At 45.9% G+C, this 21,860-nt stretch overlaps 3 protein-coding genes across 5 annotated transcripts in view; 2 read left to right on the top strand and 1 right to left on the bottom strand.

The window, feature by feature from the left end:
- Positions 1–1,344: 1,344 nt before the first annotated feature.
- lmcd1 (LIM and cysteine-rich domains 1) lies at positions 1,345–7,899 on the bottom strand. Of its 2 annotated transcripts, none has more exons than XM_017429213.3 (7): positions 7,742–7,899; positions 4,494–4,567; positions 4,042–4,300; positions 3,077–3,226; positions 2,771–2,998; positions 2,465–2,683; positions 1,345–1,949 (listed from the first exon to the last, which is right to left on the bottom strand). In XM_017429213.3, the coding sequence occupies exons 1-7, from the start codon at positions 7,766–7,768 to the stop codon at positions 1,860–1,862; spliced, it is 1,047 nt and encodes a 348-aa protein (XP_017284702.1). In that variant the 5' UTR covers positions 7,769–7,899; the 3' UTR covers positions 1,345–1,859. The 2 variants fall into 2 exon arrangements, with proteins under 2 accessions (XP_017284702.1, XP_037831282.1); XM_037975354.1 differs by having other exon boundaries at positions 4,494–7,120; positions 7,742–7,862.
- Positions 7,900–8,950: 1,051 nt separating this feature from the next.
- On the top strand, positions 8,951–15,298 carry mcm2 (minichromosome maintenance complex component 2). The gene is made up of 20 exons (XM_017429217.3): positions 8,951–9,092; positions 10,214–10,407; positions 10,481–10,653; positions 10,736–10,866; positions 10,944–11,082; positions 11,158–11,255; positions 11,382–11,503; positions 11,584–11,791; positions 11,879–12,013; positions 12,358–12,549; positions 12,636–12,729; positions 12,811–12,889; positions 13,035–13,206; positions 13,365–13,491; positions 13,578–13,690; positions 13,764–13,928; positions 14,078–14,152; positions 14,249–14,431; positions 14,508–14,663; positions 14,941–15,298. The coding sequence occupies exons 1-20, from the start codon at positions 9,087–9,089 to the stop codon at positions 15,049–15,051; spliced, it is 2,673 nt and encodes an 890-aa protein (XP_017284706.1). The 5' UTR covers positions 8,951–9,086; the 3' UTR covers positions 15,052–15,298.
- A 1,002-nt stretch (positions 15,299–16,300) lies between these two features.
- podxl2 (podocalyxin-like 2) overlaps positions 16,301–21,860 on the top strand; it is a 13,551-nt gene continuing 7,991 nt past the window's right edge. The window contains exons 1-8 of one of the 2 annotated variants that reach the window (XM_025008838.2): positions 16,301–16,531; positions 18,933–19,255; positions 19,333–19,657; positions 20,132–20,235; positions 20,586–20,835; positions 21,207–21,347; positions 21,439–21,575; positions 21,697–21,771. In XM_025008838.2, coding sequence (XP_024864606.1) covers positions 16,504–16,531; positions 18,933–19,255; positions 19,333–19,657; positions 20,132–20,235; positions 20,586–20,835; positions 21,207–21,347; positions 21,439–21,575; positions 21,697–21,771 — 1,383 coding nt within the window. In that variant the 5' untranslated portion in view covers positions 16,301–16,503. The remainder of the gene's footprint in view (positions 16,532–18,932; positions 19,256–19,332; positions 19,658–20,131; positions 20,236–20,585; positions 20,836–21,206; positions 21,348–21,438; positions 21,576–21,696; positions 21,772–21,860) is intronic. The other variant, XM_017429274.3, reaches the window with a different exon arrangement.

The raw sequence follows: 21,860 nt of genomic DNA on the forward strand, positions 1-21,860 counted from the left end.
GATTACACAATGCTCCACTAAAAGGCTTCAACGCCTGCAGGCAGATCGAGTTAAACTGTCTCATTTCAGGACTAAAAATACCCAGACGTGTTTTTTCTTTCAGGGCTCAGGAAACGTCCGTCAGACGATCAGCTGGGTGACGCCACTGCCCGGGAACGCCGACCCAGAAACCACAGGAATACCTCACATTCCTGCAGGCGGTAGGTCAGCTCACAGCCGAGGAGGCATCACCTGGTTCCTGGCGTTTTCAGAAACTGGGAAATGTTTTCCTCCAGCAGGACGGATCACCTGAGTTCGGGGTTAGATAGTTAATCCTGGCCCAAAACTCCCTTTAAAGTGACAAGTTTCCTTTGATTTCCTGGATTTTAAACACATTTTTCAGATTAAAGATGTGTTTTTAGCTCAGTCCCTCTCAGTATAAAAAATGAAAACTGAAGCTGGAAAAACTAATTCAGTTTATCTGACTGGAAAAGGCTGATTTAACAGCTTTTATGTTATTCAGGAAAAAAAAACAACGTTTGGAGATTCAGTCTTTGCAGCATCTTCTTGTTTCTGTTAAAGTTTATTCTCACTTTCATAACTCATCTGTGACCAATAGTTAAACATCATTACTTCCATTTCATGAGGTGTTTGAACTTTATTCTGCATCAAAATGTATTTTACCTTTTAAAAGAGCAAAAGATTTGGAGAAAATGTGACAAAAACACATCTTTTGTTTGCTTCATTGACATAAAAATGCTGATTTGTTTTTAAACAACAAACACAAACTGTCTGGTTTCATGTCTGATTTTAAAAACTGTCACTGAGAGGTTTTAGATAGTTTAAGAGTTTAATCACCAACAAAAATCAATCTGGGTGTTAAATGTTTAAATCTGCTGCAGAAAAACACTAAAAACTAAAATAAATCATGTTTCTTCTGTCCGTCCAGTCTGTTCAGGTTTAATCATCACAGAAAACTGTTTTACTAAAACACTCAAAATCCATTAAACAGTTTAAAAACACAAATAAGAAAAAAAAAAAATCACTTTTTTCTTAAAACAAAATAAAAAACTGATCAAATAATTTCAGACAATAACTAGTTTTCTTCTCTGGCCTGTTTTTAAAGAAAGAATAAAGAAACTCATGCATTAAAACAAAGAAAAACTAAAATAAAATCCAGTTTTTATAAAATATTGTTGCATTTAGATTTAGTAAACTTTCAGGGTTTCAATTTAAAACAAAGGATATTTTTAAAATATATATATATATATATATATATATATATATATATATATATATTAGAAAAATAAGATTTTAGAAAGTAGAAATTTTAGCTGCTTTTTAACGGATTTTGTTTTTAAAATCAATAATTACAACTCTTTTTATTTTAGTTTTAAAACAGAAAACATTTTTTATCATAAATTATCAGATTTTTGCTCGTTAACAAACTGCAGATTAATAAAAAGATTTTAAAACTCTGCAGCTTGATCCCCTTTATTACCCCTCAGTATGTCAAATTATTTAAAAAAATACATATTTCATAAACATCTTTCCCTAAAATGTCCCATCAGGGCTTCCGTACGACGCTGCAGGCTGAGGAACATCTGAACAACATCAGTGTCAACGATTAAAGAGCTCATAAATCAACAAAACGTTTCTTTCATCATTTTAAACACATTTATGTCAACAAACCTTTCCTGTAAGAGCCTGAAACACAAGAGGAGCTTCAGAGACGGATTCATGTCTTTAAAGTAACTTTTCAGCTCCTCACACTTCAGCTTTGATTTAGTTTCTTTTATAGTTTCCTAGAAGCAAAGAAAACTCGGTAATATGATCTGTTTTTAATCCTAACTGACACGTTTGATGTGGAGTCAGTCGAGTCAGGGCTGACAGGCGGAGTCGGGGCGATAATGTTCTTGATGCCATGTCCGTCCATCCGTCCCCGTGATGAAGGACTTCCTGAAGATGAGCTGAGGGACGAGGAGACAGAGGAGACAGAGGAGACAGAGGAGAGAGAAAAGTAATCCTCAGGAACCAGTTTACAGATTTTATCTCAGGAAACGATGAATGAATGAATGAATGAATGAACGTCTACAACAGATTAACGTTTGGAGTCAGCCCCGTTCATGATGGCCGCCACAGCTAATCAACATCAGCCAACAGGAAAAGGCTGGTAGTAGCTGAGGATCATCCTCAACACAACCTGAGAGCTCAGTCCGTTGTGTGACACCGTCTGTTAGTAAAATATCTCAGGACTCTTTCAGAATTATCTGATGAGCATCTCCATCTGATCGACATTCAAAAATGGCTCAGATTTACTCATAATGAGGTAAAGATGTGGCTGTGGCGGCCATCTTGAATTGATCCTCAGTCATGAAAGGCAGCGGGCGATATGCATTCCTTCCCATCACTTCGTCCGCTTTAATTAGTTTAATTAATTAGTTTCTTTAATTAGGAAACGGGACGCGAACGGAGAGGATCTCACCTCGTCGCAGCCGGAGCATCGCGGCCTCACCGACTGGCAGTAGTGTCGTCCACAGAGCAGCTTCTGATTGGACCAGAAGTAGACCAGGTCCACCAACCCCTGACCACACTCTGAACAGGCGAAGCAGGTGGGGTGCCACAGGGCGTCCTGGTAACCTGCGCGCTCGGCGTAAACCGCTGGACTGTCTTTAGCCACCTCACCGTGGCAACCGGCACACAGCTGGAGGACAGAGAGGTGAGACGCACGCCACACGGGTCACAGAGAGAAACTCGGTCTGAAACGAGTCTTCAGGTTTTATTCACTCACATGTTGAGTTTTCCCATCAGTTCCATTCACAGCAGAGGAGGCGAGGCTGCTGGAGCCGTGGTCCTGATGCTGCGCTGCATCCTTCTTATCACCGCCATCTTTGGCCTCCTTCACTGTCCTCTGAATGGCTGCTTCCTTCAGAGCCCCGCCCTCTCCAGGTAAGCCCACCTCGCCCACCCCCAGCACCTCCTGCTTGTACTGCTTCACAAACAGGATCATGGAGGAAATCTGGAAAGGGAAAAAGGAGGAGCTACGTCTCTGATTGGTCAGGTTCAGTAAGGCAGCGGTGTTACCGATGTCTGATACCTCCTCCTCACTGGAGAGGCTCTGACACTTCATGGGGTCCTGATCGTAGACCGGGAGCTGGTTCAGGAGCTGCCGGCGCCGCTCCAGGGCGCCGTCAGTCCCAGAGATGGGACGCCGACTCTTTGGGAGGAGCTCCATGTACTGCATGGCCTGAAGGAATCGAGTAAATGATCATTTTTACAGGATGTTAGCTTTAATCTGCTGTAAAATCTAAAGAAAACCAGTGTTTACTGTGCAGCTAAAGCCCTGAGGTCATTAATGATTAATGAACAAACACAACAAGTCAAATCATGCCTCTTTTCCTGCAGAACTGAGAGGTGAAAACAGACATCTGCTCACCGGAGTTAAGTGGTTTTAGCTCCGACTTTAACCAAACAAAAGGCTAGTGTTTTTTTGTTTTTTATAAAACCAACTTGCAACTGCAGTGGAACAGCCCTGAAATCAACTTAATTACATCTGACTCATCAGTGTTTCTGTTTCAGACAAACAGTCGTGCCCTTTTGGAAAAGACAACAATGTTTTCTCTCTAAATCACAATAATTTAAATACTGAGCCCACAAACAAAGCAGGATTAATGTTCTTTTATTCCGATGTAGAGTTGGGGAGTTTAGATATTTGCAGCTTGTTGAAAGTTGCAGTAAGATGGAGTTTATATATATTTTCTGAAGTTTCATTTTGCTTCGGTGAAACCTGAGCAGCAGCTTCTGTCATCCAGGTGTTTTCTGTGTGAGCGAGACGATGACGAACGGCCTGGAGCTGCGTCAACAAACTGAATCAAGGTTTGGATCTGCCTCTGCAAGCCGAGCCGCCGTAACGTCTGTCATCGCTGTAATTACAGGCCACAGTCTGCTTTTAATGCAAAGCAGAAACTTTGAGCTGCTCCACAGGATCCAACAGAAACTGTGAACTAAAGAATTATTTATTCTAATGTCTTTGTTTAATGAATTAACTGTGAATCTAATCACCAGTTTCTGGTTGAGGCCACCCGGTGCCCAGTCGTACGTCGTGGTGCTGAAGGTCGGGTCTTTGCGCGACACCACCGGATTCGTCACAATCATCCGGTTTCTCTTGTACACGCGAAGGCCGCCACCACCTTTGACCTTTGCTGACAGGTGCGAGCACGGCGAGTCTGCGAGCAGGCGTCCCATTCGCTGATCGTCCTCCAGGTCGCTTCCTGCAGCGGCGTGCTCCACTGTGCTGCAGCCGCACGCCACGCAGGCTTTCCTGGACAGAACCAACGGGCCCGGACCGGGTCATTTACTCGCTTATTAGACCTTTAATTTGGTTTGGTTTTCAGACTTTCTGTGGATGGAGCCACAGTTTTACAGTCACTGAGCTAAAATCTTGCGTGGTATTAGCTGAGAGTCATCCACATCACGTACTAGAAGCAATAAATGAGCCGAAGATGTAGCTGTACCTCCAAGTATGTGGCTGAAATCCAGAGCAGCTCTCCTTACAGACGAGACACGTGGCTCCTGGTTTTAAGGACATCTGAGAGGAAAGGATAAAATGGTTATTTGTTCTTTAAATCAAAGGTCTATAACAGAAAACATCAGAAAACTTTAAAGACAGAGGTCTGAAATCACAAACATGAGGATTTGATTTAAAGAATGACAACAATAATCAGAAGAAAACCCTGGAGGTAAATATGGTGACATCCCAAAATGAACAACAGGTGTGGTTTTTATTCTTTTCAGGCTGGACTCATCTGAGTTTGGCTCAAAGTAAAGTTAAAGGTTCAGAAAGAAAAGAAATTAAAGATAAATGTTTTGTTTTTGTCCACTAATGAGGGCTGGAAACAGAAAAATGTCTGTTTTTAAACCAAACAAGAACAGAAACAGTTCGTTTAAAGAAAACACGAAGCCATTAGAAATCCAAACAACGCGGCGTAAATGAGATCCGTTTATTAAAAAGCCTGATGGGACGGTGATGACGAGTGTGTAGGAGTTTGGGCTGAGGCTAAAAAGATGTTTTCTCCATTTTTCAGTGGGTGTGGAGACGTGAGCAGGGAGTACAGACACAAACCACACATTCAAGATGGATGATCTCATCTCTACACCCGCTGACATGGATACAAACACTGCTGATCCTCCTCCGGGCCTCAGACTCAGCCTCTGCTGGGAATACAGATATTTACATACACCGTAAGACACGCAGACATTTCTTATTCTCTGTCTGGCATCAAATCAGACTAAACCGTCCTGGTTTTAGGACTCCAAAAGCTTTTTGTATCATCTTCTGCAGCCCTCTCACGTCCAGGACTGCCTTTCATCTCAGAAGCACCGCCTCCCCGCCTCCCTCCGTCCTTTAAGGTCATTCTCCTGCAGAAACCCAGTGTTCTCCACCTGTCCTCCACCACCTCCTCCTGGCCTTCATAGCTCTCCACATCCAGGCCTCCTGCTCCTCTTCTCCTCGTTCCTTGGACTTCGGAGAACCGAGAGGAGAACCGAGAGGAGAACCTGAGAGACGGACGCTTCTGCAGCTCTGCCCCGTCCCTCTGGAGTCTGATCTGTCCTCAGAACTCATCTTTTAAAACTGATTCAGTTGGAATTTGTATTTAGTTTCTTTTAGGCATCTATGAGTTCTAACAAGCAGAGAATAAAGTCATGAGACCAACTCTGGACCAGGTTCCCCACTCTGCTGTGTACAGGTCACACCTGCCGGGTTCAGTAAAGCCAAACTATTGTTGCTAACTGAGTATTTAGGGATGTTTGTCCTATTTTTAGACGGACAATAAGATCTTGGCTGTGTCATTATGTCAGCAGGTTTCCTCACAGCCTCACATGTAAGATGACAGAGTGATTTTAAATCCTCTGGCAGGAAAACAATCTGCCGCTCTTTGTCCGTCTGTCAGCAGGTATTACCAGCTCCGTCTCTGCTCTTATACAACTAAACCTGGCTGCGTTCGAACAACCTTTACAGGAAGGCTCCAGCAGAAATTAATCCAAAACTAAGAACTGACTTTAAACGCCTCGGACGAAAAAAAAACAGCAGAGATGGGAGGAAAGAAAACAGGAAACTCTGAACATTTTCCCTCTGAATGAGGTGGATAAAACCTAAAACAGATGAACTGATAAATAAAACCTTTTTTATCTTTAAAGGGATAAAGAACGTGGAGTCATGTTTTAAAATTTCTCTCGTTCTTGATATGAATAAATAGCATCAGTGGCTGTAAATAAACCTGTGTGACGGTCGATCGGCTCAGAATTAAAACGGCTGAAGACTTAATTATATCCCTCTGAAACGGACAGAAAGAGTTGATTGTTTCTGTGTTTTATGACCAAAAACCTCAGAGACGAAACAGAAAACTATAACCAACAACCATCCTTTTAAACGACTGATTAAAAGTCTGAAATACAGAAAAACATCAGCCGGTTAAATGTTTTCAGTCATGTTTTTGCAGCTCCTTTTATTCTTTTCCTTCAGTAATAAAGAATCAAACTGTGCTCTGAGGGAAACTGTGCAGCTGTTCTATAATTGGGAGCCCGATAAGGTGGGTGCGATGGAGTTATTTGAAAAATGTCGGCTATGCGAGGCGTAAAGTGCAGGAAACGCTGTGAGATAAGAGGCCGGAGGTCACAGGAAACAGTTTCCCTCCCGAGTCTGAAACAAAAATGAAACCAGAGAAAGTTCCCGGAGGTGTTAGAACAACTCGTCTGCATGAAGGACGAAGGAGAGCAGAGTTTAACTGGAAGTCTCTGGGCCTGGGTGAACTCATTAAAACATGAATTAAATCATCTGAACTGGGGTTAGTTGAATGATTTCATTAATTTAACTGTTTGAAGTTTGAGCTCTGATTCTGGTTGAATATTAAAAACAAAGATGATAATAAAAGTTATTTTTGATTCTTGTCGTTTGTTTCGTGTTTTTTCTCGCTGTCCTCCCGTCCCGCTGCTCTGAGTTTGAGTTATTTCCATCCGGCTGCTGGGACTTTTTCCAGCTCTGGGACGTAAATAAAAGGATCAAACCCTGAAAGTGAACAGGTGGCGCTGATCCACCGGGTCGTCCGTCTGATCTCTGAACCACAGGAGGTTCTGCAGAAATCTTTACAGGATAAAGTTACTGAAATATCTCACAAAAATCAGCATTTTCACGAGAAGTCAGCAGCTTTTGGTCCCTTAAAATAAAAAGTTCCTCGTTTATCCCCTGAAATAAAAAAGCGTTCTCAGATTTTTATCAAAAAATGGCTCATTTATGACCAATTCTGTAAATAAATAAAACTTCCAATAAACATTTTTTATGTAAAACTGATGGTTTGACACAATATAAACTCATTTATTCACTAATCATGTTACCTTTTATTCCAATATGCTGAAAGATTTTGTTTAAATATTTATCTAAAATTAGTCAAAATAGCTAAAAACTTGGCTGTAAAGCTACAAATAGCAAACTTTAAATCTAATTTACTTAATATATTCCCATGAAGTTGTTGTTACGGTAATGAAATAAAGATTTAAATGTTTAAAAGGACATTTATGAATAAGTAAATATAAATTTAACAGTGACTCTATATAAACACATAAATCAGTAATCTAATCAGATTTTTAATAACAGTTAAAGTTATAAACCTAAAAGTGAGTTTAAGAAGCTTCCTGTTTGCTCCTCAGAAGAAGGGGCATCAGGGTGACCTCTGACCTTTGACCTGTGGAGCAGAGATGTTTTTACCTTCTCCGTGGCTGAGCTGAGGTCCATCCTGTCCTCTCGTCTCTGCTGAAGGAGAACAATGAGACTGAATTCCTGTCCTGTGGACCACACTTCCTCTCCCCGCCCCCTGGCTCCCCGTCTCCTCCTCCTGCTGTCCTCCTCCTCCTCCTGCTGTCCTCCTCTCCTCCTCCTGCTGTCCTCCTCTCCTCCTGCTGCTGTCCTCCTCTCCTCCTCCTCCTGCTGCTCTCCTCCTGCTGCTCTCCTCCTCTCCTCCTCCTCCTCCTCTCCTCCTCCTCCTCCTGCCCTCCTCCTGCTCTTCTCCTCCTCCTGCTCTCCTCCTGCTCTCCTCCTCCTCCTCCTCCTGCTCTTCTCCTCCTCCTGCTCTCCTTCAGGCCTCCTCTCGTCTCATGCCTTCCTTCTCCTTCAGCTCTGATGTTTTGAATCTTTCTCTCGTTTTTGTCCGGATCTGATCTGAAGCCAGCAGGTTTCTTCACCTCCTGGTTTTGCTCCTCCAGCAGAGGAGGAGCACTCCTCCCTGATCTGCCTCAGCTTATGATTGTATTTGACACTTTTATTTAAGGAAACAGCTCTGCTCCCCAGCCCTGAGCTGTTGGACCAGCCCCACACAGGGCTGCAGGTTCACTGGACTGTTTTGAACAAAGACTGAAGGATTCCTGCTCGCCCTGTTCCAGCCAATCAGAGCGAGCCGGAGAAGCCGCTCAGCCAATAGGAGCCTCAGAAATTCCTCCTCCTCTTCCTCCCATTCTGCAGGAGAAACAATGATCTGCACGGCAGTTTTTATTTTTTTGCCTCGTCTTCATGTTTATGTTAATCAAAACGTGATTTTTGGCAAAATATGACTACATATTACGATTTATTTAAATATTAATATTCTGAGAATTACTACTAATTGGGTTTACATTTGAATAATTTGTGCAAAGGTTTTTAAAATGTGCAAAAAAACCAACTACATCACGTATTACTAAACGTTTCTGTAAATTCTTATTGAACTTGAACGCATCACCTGATTTCTCATGGAAAAAGAACAGAAAACCACAGCGCATGCGCAAAGCTTGAAGCAGAAGGGTGAGTTTGTTTTCCTCTGCGGCTCGCGCCGTTTCCTCTCAATCACGTCAAACAAAAACCGGGTCAATCGGCTCAGTTCGCTGAAACAAACGAACCGCAAACAAAGACTCCGCCCCCTCCAGTCTGACCGACCAATGGGGAAGCTCGACGTCGAGCCTAGTGCTTGAATATTCATGACTTTTCGCGGGCTTTGAGCCTCACGTGGTTCTTTCGCGCGAAAAGCGGCTCGCGGCAGGAAGAAGAAGCAGCATCTTTTCAAGGAGCGGAGACAGCAGCAGCAATGGCGGTGAGTAAAAACGAACAAAAACAGATAAAATTAGACCTGATCGGGTTTTATTTGTTAAACCGAAGCATGGTGGAGTTTAATAAAGTGAATTTTGTAGAAATAGTTTCAGTTTAACCTCGTGTTTGTTGAGACAGTAACACTAAAAGTTGCTGTGATCGATTTAAACTTTATTTTAGATTCAAAGCTGACACTAAAAGTTGCTGTGATCGATTTAAACTTTATTTTAGATTCAAAGCTGCACCTCAAATCAACTTTAAACAACAAATCTGAGCTGAATTTGTCTGTAAGGTAGATTTTCTTTTAAAATAAGTCTAAGATTTGGTGATATCTGAGCATAAAGACCTGCAGCCATGTGGCTCCTGAGCCTTGTCTGAAGAATCAGATCCAGTTTATTATCATTTAATGGGAAATAAAAACTGTTATTATTATTAAAACTGACAACTAGCACATAAAACAGTTGATTAAAATGCTGAAATTGTGATTTTTCTGATCCGAATCAAGACCTTTTCATTCTTTTCTGATTAATATTTGAGTTTAATGTAGCTAAGTGCATTTACTTTAAGATATTTATGCCTTAAAACATTCATCAGATTATTTTACCTTCTTCAGACAACTAAGAAAAGCAAATTAAATCTTAAAAATCAACTTGGAAACTTTAAAAACCCCAAAGAAATGAAGCTACCTTTGTACAAACTTTATGGAGATTTTAAATTAAAATGATAAAATCTTAAATTTGTTCTTTATGGATCATGTTGGCTTTTCCAGATTATAGATAGCTCGTGTCTTTAAAGGTAACAAACTCCGTAGTTTTCCAGATGTGATGTGATTCTGATGCTGAAATGCAGGTACGCACTCGATGTAAACAAACTTGAACCAGGTGGAGTCATGTGACCGACCTACATCAGGCTGTCTGTAAACAAATATCGTTCATAAGTTTAACTTGTTTTCACTTCGTAAACAGATTTTAATTTGAAGGTGACTCTAACCGATCTGTTTCTTTCGTTATGAAAGTTTCTTCATTTTTTGACAGAGTCGCTTCAAATGAGATCGGTGGCTCTGCAGCCATTTTGTTTTTCACGGCGTGGAAACTAAATGTCCCGTCTAACCCGTTTCCTCGACAGGATTCCTCCGAGTCGTTCCACGTGGCCACCAGCCCCAGCCGGACCTCCAGGAGAGGAGACCTGACCTCCAGCCCCGGCCGGGACCTCCCCCCCTTTGAGGATGAGTCCGAGGGGATGCTGGGGGAGGGACACCTGCCCGGAGAGGAGGAAGAGGAGGATGACGGAGAGGAACTGATTGGAGACGGGATGGAGAGGTGAGGACCGGCTCGAACACCTGGAGGGTTTTGTGTTTGGAGGGATTGTGAGGAAAAAGCGTCTCCTGTTCAGGGATTACCGCCCCATCCCGGCGCTGGATCGGTATGAGGTGGAGGGTTTGGACCTGGATGACGAGGACCTGTCGGAGCTGTCGCCCGGAGCCCGAGCTGCTGCTGAGGAGGCGATGAGGAGGAGGGACAGGGAGCAGGGTCTCAGTGGACGGCTGAGGAGAGGACTGCTCTACGGTGAGGACAGAGACACTTTAAACGTCTTTGGCTTCCAGAACAAAAACCAGGACTCAGAACGGGTTTTCTTTCCTGTTTCCAGACAGCGAAGACGAGGACGACGAGCGTCCCGCTGCCCGGCGGAGACGCCTGGCCGAGCGAGCAGCAGAGGGCATCACGGACGCAGAGGAAGACGAGATGATTGAGAGCATCGAGAACCTGGAGGACATGAAGGTTGGTGGTCCTGAAGCTTTGTGTCTTTGGCTCCGTCTGCGGTCGGGTCGGGTTGTAACGGTTCTCCTGACCCGCAGGGCCACACCGTCAGGGAGTGGGTCTCCATGGCGGCGCCGCGCCTCGAGATCTACAACCGCTTCAAGAACTTCCTGCGGACCCACGTGGACGAGAACGGCCACAACGTGTTCAAGGAGAAGATCAGCGACATGTGCAAAGGTGGCTCAGCGTGACGATGAAGGTGTGTGAGGAAGATTCAGAGCAATAATCCTGGATTTTCTCCTCTTCGTTCAGAGAACAAGGAGAGTCTGGTGGTGAACTACGAAGACCTCGCAGCCAGAGAACACGTTTTGGCTTATTTCCTGCCTGAAGCTCCGGCTGAGATGCTGAAGGTGAATTTTCATCATCGTGGTTTCTGTTTTCCAGAAACAGTAATTTTGATTTCATCTTTACAGATTTAAATGTGACTTTAGCTCATTTTAAATGATTTTAGTTAAAGTTTTCCGTCTTTTGTTCAGATCTTTGATGAAGCAGCTAAAGAAGTCGTGCTCGCCATGTACCCAAAATACGACCGCATCGCTCACGAGATCCACGTCCGGATCTGCAACCTGCCGCTGGTGGAGGAGATCCGATCGCTCAGGTGCCGCTCTCTGCTTCAGCTCTCCTCGTCAGCTTCTGCTCACGTCGTTAACGATCTCTTCTTCTTCTGCTGCTCGTCAGGCAGCTCCACCTGAACCAGCTGATCCGGACCAGCGGTGTGGTCAGCAGCTGCACCGGAGTCCTCCCTCAGCTCAGCATGGTCAAGTACAACTGTAACAAGTGCAGCTTCGTTCTGGGCCCCTTCTTCCAGTCCCAGAACCAGGAGGTGAAGCCCGGCTCCTGCCCCGAGTGTCAGTCCCAGGGACCCTTCGAGATCAACATGGAGGAGGTGAGACGCCGTCAGATGTCAATAACCTGCGGGGTGAGGGCTGTCATGAGAAGAATCCGACCATAACTGGTCGTTTTCCTCCAACAGACGGTGTACCAGAACTACCAGAGGATCAAAATCCAGGAAAGTCCTGGAAAAGTGGCGGCCGGTCGTCTCCCGCGCTCCAAAGACGCCATCCTGCTGGCCGACCTGGTGGACAGCTGCAAGCCCGGAGACGAGATCGTGAGTCGGAACATCAAGAAAACCCCGAGACTTTCAGAAACATTTATCCAAACTAAAAAAAATTTGGATGTTTACATTATCCGTTAAACCAGGGGTGTCCAGTCCTGGTCCTCAGGGCCTCCATCCTGCAGGTTCTCCTCGTTCCTCTGCTCCAACACACCTGATCTGAATCAATGGGTGATTAACAGGCTTCTGCAGAACATGAAGAGGTGATTTAACCTCTGAATCAGGTGTGTTGGAGCAGGAAACAGGTAAAACCTGCAGGATGGAGACCCTGAGGACCAGGACTGGAGACCCCTGGACTTAAACCAAAGTCAGAAACATTTTTGTTTCTGTCTCCTCAGGAGCTGACGGGAATCTACCACAACAACTACGACGGCTCCCTCAACATGGCGAACGGCTTCCCGGTGTTCGCCACCGTTATTCTGGCCAATCACATCATCCGCAGGGACGAGGGCGTCGCCGCCGCCGAGCTCACAGACGAAGACATCAAGGCCATCGTGTCTCTGTCAAAGGACGAGCGCATCGGAGAACGGGTGAGGACGCACGAATGCTTTATGTCCCCTCGGTGTCCTGATGAGGTCGTCACTCAGAATAACGGTGTCTGTTGTGACAAACGCAGATCTTCGCCAGCGTCGCTCCATCCATCTACGGCCACGAGGACATCAAGAGAGCTCTGGCTCTGGCGCTGTTCGGAGGAGAGCCCAAAAATCCAGGTACCGGCTGTCTGCTCTGACCCTGGACCGGCCGAGGTGTCTCGGTTTGTCGTCCGTTAACTTCTCCGCTTCCTCCCGCAGGCGGGAAACACAAGGTGCGTGGAGACATCAACGTCCTGCTGTGTGGAGACCCAGGAACCGCCAAGTCCCAGTTCCTCAAGTACGAGTCGACAGCCTGACGTTAATCATCTGTCAGGGAGTCAGAACTCGCCTGAAAGATGGTTTTAAACTCATTTAGAAACGATGAAGATGATTCTCATGTGAAGTCGTGATTCGGGAGCGAGGGTTGGTGTTTTCCTCTGCAGGTACGTGGAGAAGGTGGCAACCCGCGCCGTCTTCACCACGGGGCAGGGGGCGTCCGCCGTCGGCCTGACGGCGTACGTTCAGAGGCACCCGGTGAGCCGCGAGTGGACGCTGGAGGCCGGGGCGCTGGTGCTCGCCGACCGCGGCGTCTGTCTGATTGACGAGTTTGATAAGGTGAGCGGAGACGCGATGAGGACGTTTGTCCCCAACTCTGCCTCCATCAGACAAACTCAGGATGCTTCAGGCTGAACCTTTCTGATCTTTCTGTCCACTGAAAGTGTTTGACTGTGACACACCGTGCTGTATAACTAAGTCTGACCTTTGACCTCCAGATGAACGACGCCGACAGGACCAGCATCCATGAGGCCATGGAGCAGCAAAGCATCTCCATCTCCAAAGCCGGCATCGTCACGTCTCTGCAGGCCAGATGTACGGTCCTGGCTGCAGCGAACCCCATCGGTGTGTCTTCAGTTATCGGTCCAGAAGCAGCTGGTGGTGTGTTCAGGTGCTTCTGTTTTCCTGAGTTCTCTCCTGTCTGATCGCAGGCGGCCGGTACGACCCGTCGCTCACCTTCGCTGACAACGTGGACCTGACGGAGCCAATCGTGTCGCGTTTTGACGTGCTGTGTGTGGTCCGGGACACCGTCGACCCTGTGCAGGTACGTGAACGCACCACGCAGGAAACACGAGCCGTGCTCTCAGGTCATCGTTTGAAATGCTTTAACGTCCCAGGATGAGATGCTGGCCCGCTTCGTCGTTGGTTCCCACATCAAGCATCACCCCAGCAACAAGGAAGGGGGCGTGGCCTTGGAGGAGGTGGTTCTGCCCAACTCGTCCGACGTGCCGCCGATCCCCCAGGAGCTGCTGAGGAAGTACATCCTGTACGCCAAAGACCGGGTACGAGCGGCCGAATGTGAACCCAGGCTGAGCTCGTTGGTTCTGCCGCAGAACCTTTGAGCTGAACCGTCACAGAGCCGGTTTGGCGCCGGTTCTCTGTGACGGTTCGGAGTAATGCAGGAAGTTTTACTGAATAAATGTCTCTGCAGGTTCACCCCAAGCTGAACCAGATGGATCAGGACAAGGTGGCTCGGATCTACAGCGACCTGCGGAAAGAGTCCATGGTGAGTCCTCTGAACATCTTAACGAGCTCAGGAACCAGAAACTTCCCACTGTACCTGAAGGAGGCGTGGCTGACGCCGGTCTGGTTCGTCTCTCAGGCCACTGGCAGCATCCCCATCACGGTCCGACACATCGAGTCCATGATCCGGATGGCCGAGGCGCACGCCAAGATGCACCTGAGGGACTACGTCCTGGAGGACGACGTGAACATGGCCATCAGGGTGATGCTGGAGAGCTTCATCGACACGCAGAAGTTCAGCGTCATGAGGAGCATGAGGAAGGTCGGTGGCTCTGGAGGACCTTCAGGGAGTTTGGAGAGCCGTTGACTCAGAGTTGAACTCTTCTGTTTGTTTTCAGACGTTCGCCCGTTACCTGGCGTTCCGCAGAGACAACAACGAGCTGCTGCTCTTCATCCTCAAGCAGCTGGTGGCCGAGCAGGTGGCATACCAGAGGAGCCGCTACGGAGCGCAGAGCGACACCGTCGAGATCCCCGAGAAAGATCTGCAGGACAAGGTGCCGAGGCTTCCTCAGAGAGGAGTTTATCTGCTGCTGCAGTTAAATTTGACAGTCAGAAAATGACTGTGCTTTGCTGCCCCCTTGTGGTTGTAGTGATGTGCTGCACATGGCTGCATAAAAAAAGAATTAATTTTTAATTTTTATCAACAAAATTATCAGTTTTGCTTTTAAGATTCGTCACTCCTGCCTGTAATTAAAGGAAGGGTTTATAGGGAAATAAAACCGACCTCCTCCTGCCTCAGACTGACCGTCTCTTTGTGTCTCCGTCCTCCAGGCGAGACAGATCAACATCCACAGCCTGTCGGCGTTCTACGACAGCGACCTTTTCCGCTCCAACAAGTTCAGCCACGACGGCAAGAAGAAACTGATCCTGCAGCAGTTCTGAGAAGCTCCATCCGCAGCGGCTCGGTTCTTCGGTCTTCCTGTTGGACTGTGGGAAGAAACCTCCAGAAGTTTGGATTTCTTCTCCTGGTGTGAGAAGAGGAGCTTCAGGAGGAAGATGAGATGAGAAACGTTTCCCTGGAGCTCATGGCTGCGAGGCTGGCTGTAAATAGATGTAAATGTTTTATATTTCAAACGTTTCTGTCGTGATTCTTTCAGCTGAACTTGAAGACAAATAAAAATAAACAGAATATTTGTTGTTTTGCAGCTGTTCTGATAATAAAATGAATTGTTAAATAGTTACTGTCAGTTTCTTTCCCTTCTTCAAACAGGCTCAGATATATTCATACACCTCCAGTTTCTGGTCAAATGTCCCTCAGCTGGTGTCTCCTGCAGGTGTCCCTCAGCAGGAGACACCAGAGACGGAGTCCCTGTCTCTGGTGTCTCCTGCTGAGGGACATCAACAGACTTTAGGCTGTTTGACTCGTCTGGGCAGAGTTTCTATAAACTGGTTGGTTTCAGAGTGCATACATTACAGTCAGGTTGTGGGCGGAGCTTTAAGGAGGCTAATGTCAGCCTTCATCCAATCAGAGAGCAGTTTGATGATTGAATTGGACAGCTGCAGGTTTTAGAGCTTCTTTCTTGGTCCTCTCAGTCCATAGTGACATAAAACTGTCTTCACTGTGGACAGGGACACTGTTAGATGGGGACAATGATGGACAGGGATTCTGATGGACAGAGACTGTGGACATGGACACTGTGGTCAGAGACTCTGATGGACAGGGACTCTGTGGACACTGACTGTGGACAGGGACACTGATGGACAGGGACTCTGGTCTTCCAGCAGGTTCGGGTCCATGGCAGATCTGAGTCTTCCTGGAGGACAGATGATGCTAAATAAATCGTTTTAATTCTGGCAAATAGAAACTGCCAGCTGCAGTCCATCATGATCGCTAACAGGAAGTTAACTTGCCTTGTCAAATTAAAAGCCCTCTTTGAACCTCCAGCATCACTTCACAGATTTCGGTGAATCTATGGATTAATAATTTAAACCCGTTAAAGATCGTTCCACCTGGAACCAGAGCAGCTGAAATAAATGATTAAAAACTCAGAATTATTAAATATTTCTGTCAGTGATGAGTGGAAGGAAGCTGCAGCTGAAGATTAGTTTTGTTTTTGTTCATTAAATTGATTTTAGTTGTTAAATCTGTATTTATTGGGGGAGGCGCGCCCTCTGGTGGACACAGCAGGAAACGCAGGCAGCCGCAGAACCCGCTGGTTCCGGATTCGGTTCTGCTGCAGCAGATCCAGTTCTGCTCCGACCCGCATCTCTCCGGCCCCCCTCCCGCCCGGACCCCGGACCCCCTCAGCCCGGCAGACCCTCCTCCTCCCGCGGACATGAGGCGGACCTGAGAGCCGATCCCGGATCCCGATCAGCGGCCGACCTGCAGCGGACATGCCGGGCCTCCTCTTCACCCTGACCGGTGAGTGCCGAGCTTCCTCAGGGCTGCTCCTCTTCCTCCCAGCGTGCGAGAGGAAGCAGGTTTGGATCCGGGTCCAGAGAGACCCCGTCTCTTATTATTATTATTATTATTGTTATTATTGGTGTTTAATGAGGAGGAAACCTGCAGCACGCAGTTTGATTGAATGAAATGCAGCAAACACACACTGCAGTGTGACACACACACACACACACACACACACACACACACACACACACACCATCACACACATAACAGCTTTTATTGTGATTAAAACTGTTTTCATCACATCACGCTTTAATTTGGGCTCATCAGAATAATCACTGGTTATTTACTGATGTAAATTTATTTTAAAATAACATAATTTAGAGAAACAGCTTCAAGCTGAGCAACATTTGTGTTTATTTTATTTTATTTTATTTTATGAACAGCCAAGAAAAAAAAAATCCCTCCAGAGAAAAGAGGCTGCTGAGATTCAAATTCAAGATGGCCGCCACTGCTAACCAAACAAAAACTGTCTCTCAGTCAGTTCATCTGGCAGATAATGAGGTAAAGGGTTCGTGGTAGTAGCTGAGAGTCATCCTCAACAGGAACGCCAACGGCTACCAGGTCAAAGTTTGATGCTTTTAAATTGTTTTAAAGAGATTTATTTATTTATTAAACATTATTAGAATCAGAACCAGAACCAGAACCAGAACCCACCCTGACAGAACTCCTAATACAATTTGTCCAGAGCTGAAAATGTTCTGGGAGCTGTTGGAGCTGTTGGACTCAGCTGTTGGATGAATTCATGGAAACTTAAAGATCTGCTGATGTTTATATTTTTACGTGTTAGAGCAAAGAAAACAAAGTGAAGAACCTTTTAATGAAATCTTCTGAGTCTTTTCTGTGTTTAATTTTAATGAATTTAATTATTTAATGTCTCACTTCGGGTGAAGATAAAAACTGGATCAGTTTGTTGAACATTTAATTTGACAGATTTCTTCTCATAAAGGCAGAAACTTTCATTTATTTAAAGTTTACATCAAAGACAGCGTGCTGCTGCTTTTATGACTCAAAGTATTTATGTTGCTTTAAATGTCCAACCAACACCCCTTCAAAATAAAACAGGAAGTCAGCTGATCCGGAGACAAACCCCAGGAGATAATTGGGGCTTCAGGGGGTCCGATCTCAGGGGGGTCAGAGAACCGAGACCGGTCCAGGTCCAGAACAGGAAGTCCAGAACAGGAAGTCCACTCAGGACGAGACTTCAGACTGTCTCTGCCACGTCAGATAATTTATTAATGTTTATGGACATTAATGTCCACTGTGATGGACTGAAGACCTGCCCAGGGTTTATGATCTCTGTCCTCTGACCCCTGACCTCTGACCTCTGGACCCTGGGCAGGCGGGTAAAGATAAATTAAATAAATGATCTTATAAACATATGTTTACATTTAGTTTATCTCAACACAGGAATAAAATCAGCTTCTTTGTTGCTCATTTCTGCTAAAAACTGCTGATCTTCTCCACCAGAAGATTCTTTTTACTTCAGTTAAATCCTCTGAATCATCAATTTACCAAAGTTTAGTTTCTCTGAAGACTTTAAATAACACAAACAAAAACCAACGAGTGAGGATTTATTTTTATTAATCGGACGATAAAAAGATTATTTTATGATTTTCCCTCGTCTGCGTCGGGACGTTTTTGGCTCAGAGCTGAGAGGAGAACTAAAAACAGCTCAGTCAGACATTCTTTATCTGTCCTCTGTCCTCCTGTCCTCTGTCCTCCTGTCTCTTTGTTCTTGTGTTTATCAGATCCATAGTTCGGTGCTGAAAGGACGTTTTTTTTATTGAAGGTGAACCTAAAGATTTATTCCCTTTCAGAGGACGTTCGAACAGTCGGAGTTAGATTTAGTTTTTTAAATATCCTGGACGATGTTGGTGTTTACTTTGAGTTAAATAAATCCTTCATGGACCAAATGAAACCCGGTCGGTCTGTTTCTCCTCAGGTTTCGGGGGTTTTGGGGGGTTTTGGTGACGAGATTAACGTGTTTCAGACATGAACGATAATCTGCTCAGTCAGACGGCCATCTGTGGTCCAGACGACCCGAGAGACGGGTTCTGTTTGAGGGATTAATGATGGACGCCTCAGTGATGTGTGAAGAAGAAGAAAGATAAAAGAAACTGAATAAATCAACAAAGGCTTTGATGAAATAATGAATAAAAAACAAAAACAAGAGCTTATTTTTGATGAGTCACTATTAAAAGCTGCTTATTTCAGCTCCATTCTGACTAATTTATTCTTTATTTTTGTTCTTAGTTTAAAATCTTATGACGTGGAACACAAAGTCTCTCAGAGTCGTCGTCTGACGCTGTTTTGTTGCCAAATCCTCCGTCGGTTCATTTCTGTCTCCTTCCTTCAGCTCTGCTGGTCAGCTGTGAGTCCTTCGGGTCCTCCCAGCGAGTGATCCCCCTCCGTCCTCCTCTGTTTGCCAACCGAAGCCCAGCCAAGTCTCGCTTCATCCAGGAATTAGTCCGGACCAAACGCCACTCAGTCAGCGAGCTGGTCCGAGCTCAGCCTCACCTGGTTCACGATATGGGCTGGCCGGAGATCCATGACGTGTCCCGCTCGCAGACCCAGGTGGACTCGGCTAACCCCTCGCAGATGAAGCCTTCTGCAGGCCAGGAAGTAGCCAGGCCCTTTGCTGCAGCGGGTGGAGGTCCTGATGAGGAAGATGTGATGGAGGTGAGGGACGATGACGGCTCAGCTGGTTTTGTCTCAATGAGCCGCGATGTCTCACCGCAGGTTCTCTTCTTTTCCAGCGCATGGTTTATCTGGCGGCCCCCCAGGACCCAGACGGCTACGGGGGACATGATGGACCAGGAGCTGGAGACGCCTCCCAGGAGGCCTCTGGCTTTTACGGGATGGACACGGAGGACAGAGAGAGAGGAGAAGAAGGAGGAGAGGACCAGGAGAGGAGAGAGGGCGAGGAGGAGTGGGAGACGGAGGCGGCGGAGGACAGAGAGAGGAGGGAGGGGGACGCCGCAGAGGAGGAAGACAAAACGAGAGGAGGAGGGACGGGTGGACACAGTGTCCCAGAGGTCTTAGAGGTCAACCACACAACACCAGATCTGGATGCTCTGATCGGTTAGTAGAAATAATTTACTCTAAATTAACAAAACGGACCGTTTGATCCACAGATCAGATCAGAAAACGTCTCGTCTGCAGCTGAAGGAGAGGATCCCAGAATCCTTTAAATGCTTAAATATCTTCAGGCAGATAAATCTGATCATCTGAGGCCACAGCTAGCTGCTGCTGTCGGCGATCGCCTCGTAAAGAAAGAGAGACTAAACGGGTTCCATCTGCTCGTCTGCTGGCAGGAAAAGGTCCGGCGGCGCTCCTGGTATTCACACCTTCAGCTGTCGGACATCACATCCTGCTGCTTCATTTAAAGAAGCGCCTCATCAGGAACAGACACTCCGTCCTCTCTGTGACGAAACAAAACACGCAGATTACAGAAGACGTTCATTTGTTCTGTGTTTATTAGGAATCTAAGTGTGAAGCAGCATCCAGATAAGAGCACAAAGACGAGTTTTTGACGTGTCCCTCTGCGTCCCACAGGCTACACGTCATCCCTGCATCCACCCAAAGATCTCAGCAGCTCCTTCCGGAGCGAGGATCAGGATTCTGGGCTGCAGGAGCAGCGTGGACCGCCGGTCCTGGAGGTCAGAACACATCCTTCCCACCGACATCGAACGTAACGATTAAATCGAAACACTTCAGTTGTTGCTGTTTCACTAAACATTAATGATGTCTGCGAGGATTAATTTACAGATTAAATCTAAAGTATTCACTCTTTTTTGACAAAAAAAGATTTGGAAAAACATTCAAAACTGACGCCTCGTTTAAATAATTTGTAATTTTAGTCACATTAATGTCGGGTTTATTGTTATTTAAAGAGACATGTTTCGTGCAAAATGAGCTATAGTCGGAACATTAAGTTTATTTTTGTTATAATATTCATGTAATGAGGAGACAAAGTGGTCCACAGTCTGAAGTCTGGTATCATCATCAGACAGGTAAACGTCCTCTGATGACACCTGTCCTCCAGGTGGAGACCTCAGAGACGGAGCTGTGGGAGGCGGACAGGGACGGAGACGTTCAGTCCTCCGGCGGCTTCGGACTCCTTCGCTCCTCCGTCTCTGCATCTCCGTCTCCAGCTGCTGCTTCCAGCACAGCTGTTCCAGATGTTTCCAGAGAGGACGCGGGAACAGCCACCCCGGAGACCGACACGGGGACAGACTTCGGGCTGCTGGGGACAAAAGGTAGACTAAATTAAAAAATTAATACTTCTGGTTGGTTCTATAATGGAAGTTTGAACTTCGTCCCTTCAGGTTCAGACATTTATTGACTCTCAGTTCAACAAATCTTTTATTATATCAGGCTTGTTGATATAATAAAGCTCTTATTTAAAAACATCAACATATTCTTAAAGTTTCTGCATTTCTGCCTGCTCTCGTGATACTTATTTAAATTCAGCACCTCAAGTTTCCACCTAAACGATAAAAGTTTGAAACCTGGAGAAAAGATTAAAATGAGTAAAAAATGTTAAATTTACACAGAACTGAAGCTTTTCTTTGGTTCCAAAGAGCGGAGAATCAGCTGCTTCTGTTGTGCGTCTGGTTTGTTGCTGCAGAAGAAACGGAGAAGAAAGAATCCGGCGTAATTACCCAGAATCCCACAGCGCCGGAGGTTGGCTCGGCGCCCAGCAGAGAGCCTCTGCAGCCGGTTCTGGAGGAAGAGGAGCGGTGGGGACGAGGCGAACAGAACCTGAAAGGTGTGCTCACAGAGTAATCTGATTTCACACAGGACGTGGCTTTAATGCTTAGAATTAACAATTTACAAACTTTATTTAAAATCTAATTAAGGATTTGGGCTGAGAGACAAAAGTGAGGAACTGGAGGAAGAGAAGACGAGAGTCAGGCAGATCGTCCCGCTCACCACCGATCCTTCGCCAACAATCGGCTTCACCGAGACGGAGTCCAGCCTGGAGGGGCCGAGGCAGGTGGGTGAAATATTCACGCCGGAGAACGCAGGAGAACGCAGGAGAATGCAGGAGAACCTCAGAAACAGGAACAAACAATAAATAAAACGTTTGATTAAATCTGAAATCTGCTGATCCTCAGGTCGTCTGTTTGAACTGGAGCGAACTGGCCGGACGGGGCTACGTCGTCCTGAACATGTCCAAAAACATGAACTGTGTAAGTCCATCCATCCATCCATCCATCCATCCATCCATCCATCCATCCATCCATCCATCCATCCATCCATCCATCCATCCATCCATCCA

Source organism: Kryptolebias marmoratus, linkage group LG4 (assembly GCF_001649575.2).
Source record: "Kryptolebias marmoratus isolate JLee-2015 linkage group LG4, ASM164957v2, whole genome shotgun sequence".
Lineage (NCBI taxonomy): Eukaryota > Metazoa > Chordata > Actinopteri > Cyprinodontiformes > Rivulidae > Kryptolebias > Kryptolebias marmoratus.

What these genes read in the sequence shown, in the direction of transcription:
- lmcd1 (XM_017429213.3), bottom strand. Translation starts at nt 7,768, where the DNA reads ATGGACCTCAGCTCAGCCACGGAGAAG. An exon ending in GTGGCCTCAACCAGAAACTG is followed by an intron (nt 3,227 to 4,041) that starts GTGATTAGATTC and finishes CGATTCCTTCAG; the next exon opens with GCCATGCAGTACATGGAGCT. An exon ending in GATGCTCCGGCTGCGACGAG is followed by an intron (nt 1,950 to 2,464) that starts GTGAGATCCTCT and finishes CTCGTCCCTCAG; the next exon opens with CTCATCTTCAGGAAGTCCTT.
- mcm2 (XM_017429217.3), top strand. An exon ending in CTCCGGCTGAGATGCTGAAG is followed by an intron (nt 11,256 to 11,381) that starts GTGAATTTTCAT and finishes TCTTTTGTTCAG; the next exon opens with ATCTTTGATGAAGCAGCTAA. An exon ending in TGATTGACGAGTTTGATAAG is followed by an intron (nt 13,207 to 13,364) that starts GTGAGCGGAGAC and finishes TTTGACCTCCAG; the next exon opens with ATGAACGACGCCGACAGGAC.